Below are 15,046 nucleotides of genomic sequence, written 5' to 3' on the forward strand. Positions count from 1 at the left end.
GGTACCCATGGGAGTGGCACGGATCCATAGATTGCGGCTCTCGCATTGCAGCAAAGGGCACCGGCGGCGGCGGCGGCGGAGGCGGCCGGGGGAGGGGAGAGCCCGGGCGGGTGGGAGTAGGGGTCGCCCTCCCTTCCCCGCCCGACGCGGGACTTGGGGCTGGGGGCCCCCGCGCCTACACCTGTGGCGGCAGGTAAGAGGGAACGGCTGCGGGAGCCGGGGTCGCCGCCTCGGCTGCGTGGGGGCCAGGGGCGCGGAGGTGGGGGCCAGTTGCTCGCCTCGGGAGGCTCGTCCGTGCGTGGGGGGGCTCGCTGGCGATTGCGGTTCCCGATATCGGAGAAACGCCCCCTCCCCTCCCCCACCGCGTTCGCAACCTTCCGCAAGCCGCGCGCCCACCCCCGAATTGCGGCTGACGTACCCTCGCCCAGTCTCGCAAAGTCGCGACCTTCCCGGGGTGCGCCCTAGCTCCCGGCGCAGCGCCGGCAGCACCCCCGCCCCCCCTCCCGCGCACACACACTCTGCGTCGGGCAGGGGTGGGAGGTGAGGTGTCGTGGGGCACTCCTAGGAGGAGGGTCGTGCACGCGCGCCGCAGTGGGAGGCTTGCGCCGGGGTGCGCTGAGTACCCCAGCCTGGGGGCGGGTGTTTACGTGGACGCGTGTTCCCAGGAGTTGAGAGGTGGTGTTTGCACCCGAGCTCGCGGGGCAGGGGGATGAGAGGCAGGGCGGGACCGACTGGTAGTCCCATCTCCCTGAAGGAAGAGTTTTCGGGGCTCGGGTCAAAGGGTGAGTGCTGGGGACGCCTGCCCTCAGCTGGCTGGGCTCAGGCTCCCAGGGACACGCGTGGCCACTGCCGGGGCGGTGGGGTGGGGGAGAGAAAGGCCCAGCTGCAGGGGCTGGGAAGACCCCACTAAGGGGCCTTGGGTGGGGGAGGGCCGGCCATCTCTCCTCTACCCCAGAGGGGAGAAGCTTTTCCTCTTCCACCAGGGAGTTCGAGGACTCCCAGGCGGGCCTCCCGGGTCTGGGAGAAGCTCCCCTCCTCCATTGCTGTGAGCCTGGCCTCTAGAGGGGAGGGTTGCTTCCATCCCAGCCTTCAGGAGCCTCTCATGGCCTCTCTCAGGTCACCCTCTGCCCTACAAGTGATCACCCCTGGCAGAGTCTCCCAATTCTACCCTTTATTTTGCTCTTTCACTGTGCTCTGGGAAGGTGAGATCCCTCCCTCTTGTGGGGTGGGGAAGAGACAGAGATTTTTCCTTGGGGTGGGTAGCGGTGGACCCTTCCTGCCTCTGCCCTTCTTCCAGGGGGTTTCTGATACTGGGAAATTCCCAAGGAAAAGACCCAGGAAGCTGAGCCAGGGTGCCAGGGTGGAGCGAGCAGTGGCAGACAAGACTGCTCAGAGTCAGCCCCTCCTCCTGGTTTTTAGCATTTATTCAGAGTCAGTGGGGGCTTCCTTATATCAGGCGCTGTATATATCCTTCCTTGTATCAGGACACTCCAGAGGAACAGACCACCTCAGAAGTGGTAAGACAGTAAGGGGTGCTGGGCTGGGGGGGAGAATCCCCCCATAGTCCAGAGGGCTGTCCCTGGAAAGAGACAGAGCCGGATGGACTCTACCCCCCCAAGGATCTCTCCCTGCTGCGGCTCCCTGGCCAAAGACACTACAGGCCCACATGGAAGAGGCTGGTTCTTCCCACTTTACAGAGTGGAGCTGGGGGGGAGGACTCGGCATGCCCTACCCCCAGAGCCCAAGTTCCCAGGTCCTGATCTCAGCCTCAGTGCAAGTTCACCAAGCACAAGAGATGCGGCCACTCCTCCACCTTCACTTTCTAGACTTGCACGGTTGGATTTGCCTGTGGCACTGATGCCTCTCCCCGACCCCTCCCTTCCGGTCTGGCTGCCCCATGGATGTGCCCAGTCCTGGAACCCATGTCGGGACCATGGCCACTGCCGCTGCACTGTGGCCAGTGCTGTCCCTGTTTCCCCGCCCAGAGGCATGAGATGGGCCCCAGCCATCTGCACAGACTGACTGTTGTGTTGACGAGGTTGGGGGGAGGGGCGGGCATTGTCTGCTTCTTTGAATCAGGAGTCCAGATACCTGACGCATGGTGTCTGGGACATCACAGCCATGGTGGCACAGGTGGCCAGAGGTGCCATCACCTGACCAGTGGGGCGGGAAGGATGCATGTGTGCATACTGTGTTTCTGCAGCTAGAGGGTGTGTGCGTGCACGTGTACATACCTGTGAATGGTCTCTGCGCCTGTGACCGGCGGGACGGTGAGGGGGGCGTGACGCTGAGGGGGGCGTGACGGCTGCTGGTGCCTCTGTGTTTCTGTGAAGCCGTGGGAGTGAGTGAGCAAGGCAGGGTGCCCTGGCGGGGGCATATGTGTGCAGACACATGGGATGGCCTGTCTCTGTGTTTCTGTTTCTGGGGTTGTTGCTGAAGCTGGGGGCCAGGCTCTTCTCCAGGGGCTTGTGTCCTTTTGTGGGCGTGTTTCTGTGGCGCTGGTTGTGTTTGTGGTGATGTTCTTATTGGAGGATGTCTGAGAGTCTGCGTGGCTCAGCTTGGCATGGGGCCTGCGTGTTGCAGGCTCTGTGGGTGGCCCCTGGACTCGGCTGTGGTGCCGGATAAGGGACGGCAGCCTTCTCTGCAGAGCCGTCCGTCACCGCCAGGGCAGGAGAGGCGGCTCCCCCATAAACCTTTCCGTGCCCTCTGCCTGCCCCCACGTGTCCACTCCCTCTGCCACCCTCCCCTTCCCAAGGCTACAGGCAGCTGTGGCTGGAGCCCGTTCCTCTGTCTGTCCCTGGTACCCATGGGAGTGGCACGGATCCATAGATTGTTCCAGGCATTGGCTAGGGAATAGATTTTGTTGTTCATTTCCCCCACATGACACGTGATTATTTTGTGTATTTTAGAGTGTGGGGTGGGGGAGAGGTAGGGAAAGGTGGGGGGTTGGGATCTAGGTAGGGAGTCCTGGAGAGTGGACCTCCTTGCCCCAGCACTCTCTGGTGTCACCCCCACCTGAAGGGTCCAACTGGGAGAAAGCCTCCCTCCCAGCAATGTCCCTTCAGCCAGCCCCTGTCTGATTCCTCTCTGTCATTAAAGCATTCAGGTGGCACAGGACAGCCTTGCGTGATGTCCTCCGGTCACCGGGGACCATCAGTGTCTCTCCTCTACCTAGACAAAATCTTGTTTGCTGGTGCCAGGCACCCCATGGCCAGGCCATCTGCAGCCTCCGTCTTCCTGCTGAGACTGGCACCGGTCAGCAGGGTGCCCTCAGCTTTGCCAAGAACCATTCCAGCTTCCAGACCACTCCTATCTTGCCCTTAGCCATCTGGAAGGGCCTTCTGGTCTCCAGGGAAGGCCGGGTGACCCCAGATTATTGAGAATGAGGAGAAATCTGAGGCCCCCTCATTCTAGGGGTGCAGGGAGGCCTCCTTTCTCATCTCTCCAGCCAAAGGACAACGCCCATACCCCCAGATCCCACTTCCCTCTGATGACCCAGCTCCTCATTCGTGGCCCAGTGCTGAGGCCACTGGCATCTCCTTGCTTTTCTCCATCAGCTAGGTCTTCGGTGATACACAGCCCCCTGGCCTGCCCTGCTCCCCTCCAGCATCCCTCTTCCATTGCTGCTCCGTCAGACTCCTGAGCCCAGTTCCTATCTGATCTGCTCCACTCAGAAGCTTTCGGCAACTCCACGCAGTGGAGCCTAAGTACTTCCGCTCTCTATAAGGGACTGCTCTGGCCCAGCCCCTCTTTGCTGCCCAAGCTCTTACATTCCCGGGCTCTGCACCCCGCCACCCTGGACTACCCCTGTGCAATCTGCACAGGCTTGTTTGCCCGACACTTGCCCACACCGTCCCCTCTGCTCCACACCCCCTCCCTTCTACTCTGAGCCGCTCCTTTCCCCAGACCGCTCGACCACCACCCCTGCAGGAGGTTTGCTCTGGCCCACCACAACCAGCTGCCGTTTCTCCAACCTGGCAGTGCTGGGAGGGCTCCACGGGTCTCATGGAGCCCTAGATCACAGCCTGCTGCCCCCTCCTACCGGTATCTCTCTGAGGGCAGTCACGGTGACTAGAATGAACCCCTCCGGCACTCCCCGGCCAGGCTCAGGGCCTCCTGGGTCTCAGGGCTCCTGGGGATACCAGCTCCTCCTTCCTTCCTGCTGCTGGGGGGGGTGGAGACCCACACCCCGGGCTGAGTGCTGAGTTCCAAGGTCCGGAACCTGCCCCCTACCTCTGTTCTCCCCTTGCAGCCCTGGCGTAACCATCTCTCTTCTCTTATTTCCATCAGCAGCCAAACTACTGGAGTTTCAAGGTCAGTGTGTGGCGCTTCTGCTTCCGGCGACTGCATGTGCTCTCCCCCCACCCCCGGCCCGCCCTCCCTGCACATGCTTGGCCAGGGGTGTGCGTCTGGTGCGGGCGGGGGTCCTTGGGGCTGCGGCTGCTGCTTTGACAGTGTCTGGGCTCATCTGCCAGGGGCTTGTGAATCCGATGTGCGTGTTTGGGCCACCCTTGCTGGGGCTCTGGGCTGGGGATTCTCAGCCCCCAGGTTTTCTCAGGGCTGCAAGGGGCATTTGGAAATGAGAGGAATAACTGACGTGGAGAGACTGCTGGCTCTGAGGTGGGGACCTAAACCCCATGATCTTAGTGGGGCCCTGTTCTCTGAATTCAGATTTCACCATGGGGGGGGGGCTGTGAATATGAGTGTTGCTCATCCCTTTCTCACTCCCCACTCTGGGAGCTGGTCAGTGCCAGGCAGAAGACTCATAGCCCTGTACCCCCAAACCTGTTGCCCAAATGCAGGACTCAACTCAGAACCCTCCAGCCCTTTGGAGGGCTGTTCTCCACAAAGGCAACCTGCTGACCCCCAGGGGGCAACCTCAGGTGCCTCTTCCCTCTTTCCTTGGCACCCAGGCCCAAAGTTGATCACGTGAGCCTGCTGCTGGCATCCTGAGTCTCTGGCCTTTCCAGTCCCAACACCATGACAGGGAGCCGGGGTACACCTCCCCCCACTCCCGACTCCCTGTGTGTCATTTTGTGCCAAGCATCTGTCTGCTGCTTTCTCCCAGAGAAAAGTCCTTGAATGAGAGAGGCATGTGTCAGGGACTCATTGCATCAGGCAGTACAGCCTTTCTGGAGGTGTGGGGGTTCAGCAGCAGGCCCCAGAGCTGGGCTGCCTGGTGGGGAATTCCAGTCTGCTGCTAAGTAGCTTGGTGCCCTGGGGGCAGAGTCCTCAACCCCCACCCCCCAGACTTGCTTTTCTTCCTTAAAATGGAACAAAGATATCTTCATCTGGAGTTGTAAAGATAGAAAAAACAAGCTACGGGTCGTCCTACATTCAGTGTGGCTCAGAGCAAACCCCACCCCGCAGCTCAGTAACTACTAGAATCACAGAAGCTGCCTGGAGATCACAGTCACCTTGGGAACTCGTCACAACTCTTGAACCCACCCTCCAGAGGTGCTGATTCAGTGAATATGGGGGTTCTGGAGAGTGCATTTAAAGACCCCAAGTGATTCTGTTGCAGACAGCCTTTGAGAAGCTCAGACCCGGGTCTGCCCCACCCCCTAAGGTCCCCTCTGCTTGATCTTAGACCAGAGCCATCAGTGCCTCCAGGGACACTGGCAGTGCAGGGGCTCACTGCCCCCCACGCACCAGCAGCGGCAGGCGCTCACTGCCCCCCACGCATGCACGCAGCCCCTCTCCTGTGTTTGGGGTTTCTGCTTGAGTTACTGTTTTTGTTCCTTTGTCATCTCCCTTGTGAGTCTGGAAGTCCTTCTGAATGTCTCACTTTCTCTGTCGTCTCAGTCCGGGAGAGAAATGCCGCAGGGTTCTCTTTCAAGAAGGCTGTGACATGGGAAGGCGCCCAGCGGGCTGGGACAGAGGCAGGAGCTGGCAGGCAGGGCATGTGGCATCTCTTCTCCCAGGGTTCCCTGGGTAGGGTCCTGTCTTCTCTTCTCAGCAGCCCCTAGATCCTTGTCCCCTGCCCCAGCCTTCTACTGGCACCTCGCTTGTGCCCCAGACCCTGCGGCCATCCCTGCTCTTCATCCCTGCCAGCTGCCTCATTCTGTGAGCCCTCAGACCTCGGGTTGCTTGGCAACCCCATGACCAGCAGGACCAGACCTGGTACCCCACACAACCTTGAGTCTGGAGTGACAGAGAGGGGCACCAGCTGGTGCCTTACAGCTGAGTCACAGGATCAGAAACCTGGCCGCAAGCATCCCACAAGCGGGCTCACTCTAGGGCTCACTCTTGGTGCTCCCTCCTTCCTCCCATATGCACCCCACCCCCTGCTTGAGGCCCGAAGCCCCTTAAGTCCCCAAATCTGACTTTCCATGTCCTCAAACCCCCAAGCCACGTGGAGACCGCTGGGCACACTGCACATCGGAGCAAGACGCTTTCGCTTTCTGAGTGCTAATCCAGTTGGAAGATTAAATTGAGTTAATATGAAGAAAGTGATTAATTAGGGGCTAATCAGGAATTGAGGAAGGAGGGAGCTGAGGGGGAGAATAAGTGATTCCTTTTTAGAGATACTTACACTGTTTTCTTTTAATTATTATAGAAATAGTATATTTTGGTTGTGCAAAATGGACCCAACAGAGAAATGTATAATGTAGCAAGCTGTCTCCATGCGATAACCAACGTTAATGGCTTTGAGTAATTTGTTAAAATAGGCAATTTTTAAAAGAAAAATACAGTTAAGCAATATGTATGATTCTTTGATAGTGTGTCTGTACCTATGATACATATATGTGTATAATGTATGGAGTATGCAATTATACAGATCTGATTTATCTTTTTTCCTTACGTAGATGAGTATACTCGTTTGTTTGAGGGGAGGGACTGAGGCAGGACAGCAGGAGCTGCGGCCCTGAACAGCAGCCTCAGCTAGGCGCCAAAGGAGGCTCTAACAGTGCAATTGGAAATGGCTACACCCCCCCCCCACAGAAGCAGCACATTGTTTGGGGCAGGGAAAGGTCACTCTGGTGCCACCCTTCCCACCCTCACCTCAGCTCCCCAGCTCCCAGCTAGACAGCCCCTCCCTGTGGCTTCAGGGCAAGGGGCTGCCTGGCTAGGTACAGGTGGTGCCTTTCAGCGGGCTGCCCAGGCAGCTGGGCTGGGGGGCAGCATGTTCCCTGCAGGTGGGGCTGAGCCTGGCATGTACGCCATGTGCTCGTGTGGATCACAGGGGGCTTAACATGTGCATTATATGTGCTAAGCAGGTAGTCAGAAATAGGGTCTGGCTGACTTTGGAGAGTTTAGGATGGTGCTCCCAGTCACCCTAAGTCAAGGGTGGGCCCATTCCTCCCAGAGCTGGGGTCCTGGTTCCTTGGCTCTGTTTTTTCTCCTTGGACCCTGCTTCTCAACCTGCTGCCCCGTCCTCCCCCAACTCCAGAAAGAATAAATTCGCGCTTACAAACCCGCCGCTTAATTAATGTCTGGAACTAATGCCCCAATTTGCTCAATGATTCTGCTGCTCACCTCGGTGACAAATTTGTGTTGTTGTTCTTTGGGAGCTTAAAATAGCAGGCGTGCCCACGGCTTCTGCTCAGATGTTTTCTGTCTGGCTTCTCGGATGCCTGAGTCCTTTGTCCATTCCTTAGTTGCTGGGTGTCCCAGGGAGGCCAAAGCCCCAAGAGGTTGGGGGCCTCTCCTGAAGCCACACAACCAGCCTGGAGTCCAGGAGATGGTCCTGTGTGTGTGCTGCTGGCTCAGGGGGTCACCCCCGCCCAGAATGGGGGCAGTGGGCAGAGGCAAGGGGCTCATGCTTGGCTCCTCTGGCCCTGCCCTGCCCTGCAGACCCGCAGCTCACGCCACACTCAGGGAGCCCAGCCCGGGCTGGCAGACCAGGCAGCCAAGCTGTCCTACGCTTCGGCTGAGTCGCTGGAGACCATGTCTGAGGCTGAGCTGCCCCTGGGCTTCAGTAGGATGAACCGCTTCCGGCAGAGCCTGCCCCTCTCCCGGTCAGCAAGCCAGACCAAGCTGCGTTCGCCAGGTACTGCCCACCCCACCGGCCCTCCCCACTGGGCACTGGCTCCTCCCTCTCCTCTTCCTCAGGGCACCCTTTTCCTGGCTTTCACCTCCCCTCTGCCAATCCTCTGGCTCCCTTCCCCACACCCCCTCTCATCCTGCCAGCAATCTCCTCTGCCTGCTCAGTTTCTCTTCCCAGCTCTCCTCCACCTTTCTTCCCTCACCTCTCTCACAAATCTCTCCCTCAGCTTCCCCCTCTCCTCCTCAGCCCTCTCTCTCACCCCCCTTCAACAGCACCCCCTTTTCCTTCAGCCCTTCTCACCTCTGTCCCCTTCAACAACTCTGTCCTTCTGGGCTCCCCCAGTTTCTGCCTCACCTGGTCCTGCCCCCAATTCCATTTCCTCTTCCAGCCCCGCCCCTGTCTGGGCTGAATAGGTGCGGCCAGGGGCGGCATGAGTGCCTGGGTGCACCTGCACTCCGGGGCAGCGTCCAGCCTCAGACCCTGCCTCTGCGGGACCAGCGCGGCTCCCGCGGGCAGCCCTAGCTCCCCGGGCCGCTCCCCTCGCCGGCGGCGGGGCCGGGGTGCCACTGACAGACAGGGTGGCATGTCCTTTGCAGGGGTGCTGTTTCTACAGTTCGGGGAGGAGACTCGGCGCGTGCACATCACGCACGAGGTCAGCAGCCTCGACACGCTGCACGCACTCATCGCGCACATGTTCCCGCAGAAGCTCACCATGGGCATGCTTAAGTCGCCCAACACCGCCATCCTCATCAAAGACGAGGCGCGCAACGTCTTCTACGAGCTGGAGGACGTCCGGTGGGCGCGGCCCCGGGGGGATCGGGTGGGCTTCCCCACGCTCTTTCCCTGAGGGAACTCTACTTCGCGAGCAACTCTCCCCACCCCCACCCCAGCCTTACAGCGCCGCCCCTTCCGCCGTCTCTGCACCCCCTCCCCTAGAGATTGTCCACCCTGGCTGGCTCACATTGGCTTGTGTTTGCCTGAAAGTGACGGCGGACCGGGTGAAGGCTGCTGGGGATGTGTGCTGGGCAGTTAGCCGGAGGTGCCGAGATGCGATCCACTGAGTGTGGAGTTAAGGGGTTGGGTCACAGAAGCCTCTTTTCACCCCCTCCCCGCCCCCGCCAGTAGTAGCTGCCACCTCTCTGGCCGAGGTGGGGGTAGTGACTCTCTCCTGACTCCCTGCCCCTCCCCCACCAGGGACATCCAGGACCGCAGTATTATCAAGATCTACAGGAAGGAACCACTCTACGCTGCTTTCCCTGGCTCACACCTCACCAACGGGGACCTCCGGGTAAGGCTGGGATGCCCGGGACCCGTGGAGGGGGCTGGGAAGATGGGTTCCAACGAGTCTGGTAACCCGTTATCAGGAACCAGAGCCAGTTTGGAGAAGGAACCCAGGGGCTGAAGCAGAGGGTGGCCTCCTTCCATTGTGGGGTTGTGGGGTCTATGCTCTCTCCTCTGCTCTGCCATTGTCCGTTTCTGTCAGCTGAGGATTTCCCTAGCAGGACTCTAGATGTTCTAAGGGGCCTCTCCCAGGAAATACCCTTTTGCTTCGCCGCCCCTCACCATAAAGTGATCTGTGGGTTGCCCTGGTACTTTCCATATGCCATTTTTTCCTCCCATGTTGGGAGCCCAGATGGGAAAGGGGCCCAAGATGCAGTAGAAGGCAAAGAAGGCAGAAAGCAGAAGGAACTTCCCAAGAGGCAGGGGGTCATGCTGGCTCCTCAAGCAAGGGCACCGGGTCCCCTCAGTGACCAGCCCTGTGGGGCTCCGGAACTGTCTTTTACACAGAGAGAGATGGTATATGCGTCACGGGAGTCGTCGCCCACACGGCGCCTCAACAACCTGTCGCCAGCACCTCACCTGGCGTCCAGCTCGCCGCCGCCAGGGCTCCCGTCCGGGCTCCCGTCCGGGCTCCCGTCGGGCTCGCCGTCGCGCTCCCGCCTTTCCTACGCCGGAGGGCGCCCGCCTTCCTACGCGGGCAGCCCGGTGCACCACGCGCCCGAGCGGCTGGGAGGCGCCCCCGCCGCCCAGGGCGTCAGCCCCAGCCCCAGCGCCATCCTGGAACGGCGCGACGTGAAGCCAGACGAGGACCTGGCGGGCAAGGCGGGCGGCATGGTGCTGGTGAAGGGCGAGGGCCTCTATGCCGACCCCTACGGACTGCTCCACGAGGGCCGCCTGAGCCTGGCCGCGGCCGCCGGCGACCCGTTTGCCTATCCGGGCGCCGGGGGCCTCTACAAGCGCGGCTCGGTGCGCTCGCTCAGCACCTACTCGGCCGCCGCGCTGCAGTCAGACCTGGAGGACTCCCTGTACAAGGCGGCGGGCGGCGGCCCGCTCTATGGCGACGGCTACGGCTTCCGCCTGCCGCCCTCCTCCCCGCAGAAGTTAGCCGACGTGGCGGCGCCCCCCGGAGGACCCCCGCCGCCACACAGCCCCTACTCGGGGCCACCCAGCCGCGGCTCCCCGGTGCGCCAGTCCTTCCGCAAAGACTCGGGCTCGTCGTCGGTCTTTGCCGAGAGCCCTGGGGGCAAGACCCGCAGCACCGGGGGCTCCTCGACGGCGGGAGGCCCCCCTCCCGAGCTCTTCCCCGGGCCTGGGGAGCGCCCTCTGGTTGGGTTCGGGCCACCGGTAGCAACCAAGGACACGGAGACCAGGTAAGCGAAGCTTGCTAAGCCTCGGGCTGTGCGGGGGCTGTGGGGTGCGGCGAGGGGGAGACTGAATTATGTCCTGGGCTCAGACCTCAGTCCTTTGTAGACCGAGTGGCCTTGAGAGAAGCCAGAGAGTATCTTGGATGTGGGAGGAGGACACTGGAGACAGGCCATTTCCCTTCTGTTGGCAAGGTCCCAGGGTGGACCAGGGAGTCCCAGGCAAGGACTCTGGAGATCTATCTGGGCTTGCTGCAGTTCCATGAGCCTCAATTTCCCCTACTAAAATTGAGGCTATACCTGCTCAGTCTAGTGCCTTTTCTGCCCAGAGAATTTGTATTTATGAGAGCTGTCCAGCACAGGGTCAGCTGAAGTCCACTAGCAGGGGTATTGGTAAGAAATAGGGATGGGGAGAGCAGTACACACTCTGTTAGGCAGTCTCCGAGCTGGGAACAGAGGGCGGGACAGGAGAGGTCTGATCAAACTCAGGCCTTTGCGTTCTCATGGCCATAGAGCGGAGACTTGACCCCTGTGCCAACAGGGTGCCCCCTCCCACCTCCCAGCTGGGAACTCTTGCCCATCATTCAGCTTCTCCTAAGGGGTCAGGGCCAGAGGAGGCTCCCAGGGCACTGGCTTGTCCTTCTGAGCCCTCAGGCAGTACTGCTGAGTGGTGAGGAGCATCTCTTGTGCCTGTGTAGTCAGGCACTACCCTGGGCACTGTTGATATCCAGGATGCCAAATTGGGCAAATTAAGTTACTGCCCTGTGTATTGGGGGAGACACGGTAAAAACTACTTGCCCTTCCTTTGGGAGGGGGTACAGGTGGTATGGGAGGAGGGACTCCTCAAGGCTGCTGGGGGCTCTGGGGTGGATTAAGAGAGGAAGTGGAGAGGAAGGCATGCCAGGCAGGGGGCACATGTGCAGAGGCACAGAGGCAGGGGCGGGGCCTGTTAGGGAGCCAGTGGCGAGACATGAGGTTGGTGTGACTGTCAGATGGAGAGGAGCTTTACCCTGTTAGGGTGTTGTGCATTGGGCCCTTGGAATAGTCTGTGCTAGAGACAGGGGAGGGAATGATATTTCCGCTATCGTATCAATCTTAGGAATGGGGGGTGGGTGGGCAGGAGGAAGCCCATGTCCATTGAAGGGGTTGCTCAGTGCCACTATCCTCCCTAGGGAGCGCATGGAGGCCATGGAGAAGCAAATCGCCAGCCTCACAGGCCTGGTGCAGAGTGCCCTACTCCGAGGCTCGGAGCCGGAGACGCCCAGGTGAGGCTTTTCTAACACCAGCTAGGGTCTGTGGTTGGACAGGTGGACGGGGAATTGGGCAGTAAGAGCCCTGGCTCTGCTCTGTGCTGTGACTAGGGCGAGTCCCGTCTCCTCTCTGGCACTCCATCTGTGACCAGAGCTCAGGTGTGGTGCTGGGGGAGATTAGGTTATGGTCTTGCCCAGCTTTGACTGTCTGGGGCCATCTTTTCCCTGTGCCACAGTGAGAAGATTGAAGGCTCCAATGGAGCAGCCACCCCCTCAGCACGTGAGTGAACCACCCCCCACAAGTCTTTGCTCCCTCTAAGCCTCACATTCCTAGTCTCTAAAGGGGGGGGGGGGTTAAGCGGTAGCTACCACAATTGAACTTAGATGGATAAATGAAGAGCCATCTCAGTCCAAGATGTCTTTGCCCTAGGACTTGTTCCCCACAGAGAGAGGGCCGATCCCTAGTTGGGGCAGGGAGTCACAAGCCTTTCTACGATGGGGTCTGGAGGGGGAAGAATCTTGCCCAGATTCCTCTCAGACTCACGATTTGTTCCCCTTGGTCCCTCTCTGCAGCCTGCGGGTCAGGCAGCCGGAGCAGTGGGGCCACCCCAGTGTCGGGCCCTCCCCCGCCCTCTGCCGGTAGCACCCCCGCGGGGCAGCCCACCGCCATCAGCCGTTTGCAGATGCAGCTGTACCTGCGGGGCTTACAGAACAGCACCAGTGACCTGCGCAACCAGCTGCAGCAACTGCGAAAGCTCCAGGTACCGCCCCTCAAGCGCTGCCCCCACCCCTTCGCTGCCAAACCGAGCCAGAAATCTGACCAGAACCCCAGACTCCCTTCAGGGGCCCCGTGCTGCTCTTCCTGGAGTTTCCGCCCCGCCCCACCGTGGAATCTCTGCTCCTTCACCAAGTCCCCTCCCCTTGCCTGTTGCTTTTCTTGAGACGTCCTACCCAGGCCCTGAATCTTCACTGCTCTCCTGGGGCCCCTGCCCGCCCCACTGAATCCCGCCCCTGTGAGTATCTTTCTGGGTGGTCCCAGCTCCTTCCGGTCCCACATTCCTTTTCCCTACCACTTCCTTGGGCAGAAGCCCTTCCCCCAGATTCGCTCTGCTCCCCCTTCCGGAGAGTGCCTGGTCTTCTACGTCCGGTCTTCTATGCCCTGCCCCACCTGGCAGATGGTCCCACCAGTCAGGAGCCTGGCATCAATGTGCCCCGCTCCTCGAGAGGGCCCAGGCCCATCAGGTGAGAATAATGAGCAAAGACAGGCCAGAGAGGGGGCAGAGTGCCATCTGGGCAATGAGTAAGATCTCGCCCACCCTCACCATTGCGCCAACTAGACCTTAACACGGGGCTCAAGCGTTCAGACTTCCATTCCCAGCCTCATCAGCTCTACCAAACTCCAGTCTTTGTTCCGAGCCACAGCCAGCAACCGCACAGGGACGCCGCTTTCGGCCCGCATAGGGCCATCCCTTGCCGCCTCCAAACCACCGCCCCCCGCCCAGCCCTCACAGCCCTATCCCGTTTCCTGCCTCTGTTTCCCCCAACATAACCTTGTCTTTTAGCCCCCACCATCCCACCCTTGCAGTTCTCGGCCACAGCCATGCAGCCGCACCTTCCGCAGGGTCCAATTTAGCGCGCCTCCCCCCATGCCTCCCTCCACCGTCCCCCCCGCGCCTCCTCCACCGTCCCCCAGGCGCCTCCTCCACCGTCCCCCAGGCGCTTCCTCCTGATCTGTTCACCGGGCCTGGGCCGTCGGCTGCTGCCCCTCCACCCCACCCTGCCGGGGCTGCTCACGGCCAAAGCCCGGCATCGGGCTGTCCTCCGCCTGCCTCCTCCCGTCCTCTCCCTGCTGCTCGTCCCCCTTCCCTCCCACTCGGCCATCCGTCCATCTGCGTCCCGCAGCTACAGAACCAGGAGTCGCTGCGCGCGCTGCTCAAGGGCACGGAGGCGGAGCTGAGCATGCGCGTGTCCGAGGCTGCGCGGCGGCAGGAGGACCCGCTGCAGCGGCAGCGCACCCTGGTGGAGGAGGAGCGGCTGCGCTACCTCAACGACGAGGAGCTCATCACGCAGCAGCTCAAGTGAGGCTGGGCCCCGCGTGGAGGGAGGGCCGGGCCGCCGGAGCCCTCCAGCTCGTTCCCTGGGCGGCGCCGCCCCCTTTCTTCTGAATCACGGGGGACGGTGGTCTGCCCCGAAGCCTCTCCTCTGTGGCCCGATTTCCCTGTGCCTCACAGACCTTTGACCACCTCGCACAGTCCCGATGTCTTGTTTCTGATGCCATGCCCACTTCTGCTATGATCTTGCCCCCTGCGGGCCCACAGCCTGGCCTCCTGTGGCCTGCAGCCTTACTTTCCTGGGGCCGCCTGTCTGATTTCCTCCTGCCCGCCGGCCACTTTCATTCTGGCCCGTGACTTGTGCCAGTCAGCCCCAGGGTAGAACATTGAGGTGGAGTTGCAAGTGTTACCAGCTTGAAGCTCACTGACCAGCCGCAGTGGCTACCCCTGCAATTCCCTGATCTCTGAGGCCAGGCATCGTCAAGGAACACGCTCCTCCAGGCCAGTGCAGCTGGCCTTTTCAGAGGACCTAGCACTCAAGTGCTCAGACACGGAAGGGTTAACAGGAGACAGTCTTCTGATCCAAATTTAGCAAAGGGCTGTCTGGCCAAGATTCGATCATCTGTCTGGCCCCTGGCCACTTTGAAGGGAGATGCTGCCTTTCACTGTCCAGCCCCTGGTGAACAGCCCCACGCTACCGCAGCCACCCCTAATCAGCCACTGGCTTCTGGAACAGAGGCCCCTCTCTTCCTTGGGCCTCCCTCTCGGTGGCACAGGGCGTGGGGAGACCTGAAGTCTGTAGCTCCAGGCCAAGGGGCCAGTTTCTGCCCGTCTCAGCTTCCTCTTCTGTGCCCAATATTAGGGTGTTTGCAGTTCTTTCCAGGGTAGAACCTGGGGAGTCTGGAGTGAGCACCCCAGAAGGTGCAGGAGGTATGGCCAAGTCAGGTTTGGCCATACCTCTTGCGAGGGGCCCCTGGGGGAGGAACTTTGCTCCTGGGCCGTGGGCCGCGCCAGCCCTACAGGGTGTGTGCACTCTCCAGGCTCAAGGCGGGAGGTCCCATGACACATGGCCGAGGCAAAATATGGGCTGCCCCCTCTCCGGGTTCGAAAGCT

At 60.8% G+C, this 15,046-nt stretch overlaps 1 protein-coding gene across 1 annotated transcript in view; it reads left to right on the plus strand.

Annotated features, from left to right (window-relative positions):
- SRCIN1 (SRC kinase signaling inhibitor 1) overlaps positions 1–15,046 on the plus strand; it is a 60,104-nt gene that overhangs the window by 26,213 nt on the left and 18,845 nt on the right. Inside the window, 11 exon segments of the mRNA XM_004684271.2 lie at positions 4,291–4,314; positions 7,798–7,993; positions 8,587–8,785; positions 9,185–9,278; positions 9,779–10,186; positions 10,188–10,319; positions 10,322–10,641; positions 11,805–11,897; positions 12,119–12,162; positions 12,456–12,643; positions 13,785–13,960. Of these exon segments, the coding sequence (XP_004684328.1) occupies positions 4,291–4,314; positions 7,798–7,993; positions 8,587–8,785; positions 9,185–9,278; positions 9,779–10,186; positions 10,188–10,319; positions 10,322–10,641; positions 11,805–11,897; positions 12,119–12,162; positions 12,456–12,643; positions 13,785–13,960 (1,874 nt within the window).

The sequence above is a fragment of the Condylura cristata genome, unplaced genomic scaffold (assembly GCF_000260355.1).
Source record: "Condylura cristata isolate star-nosed mole 26May11 unplaced genomic scaffold, ConCri1.0 scaffold00017, whole genome shotgun sequence".
Taxonomy (NCBI): Eukaryota; Metazoa; Chordata; class Mammalia; order Eulipotyphla; family Talpidae; genus Condylura; species Condylura cristata.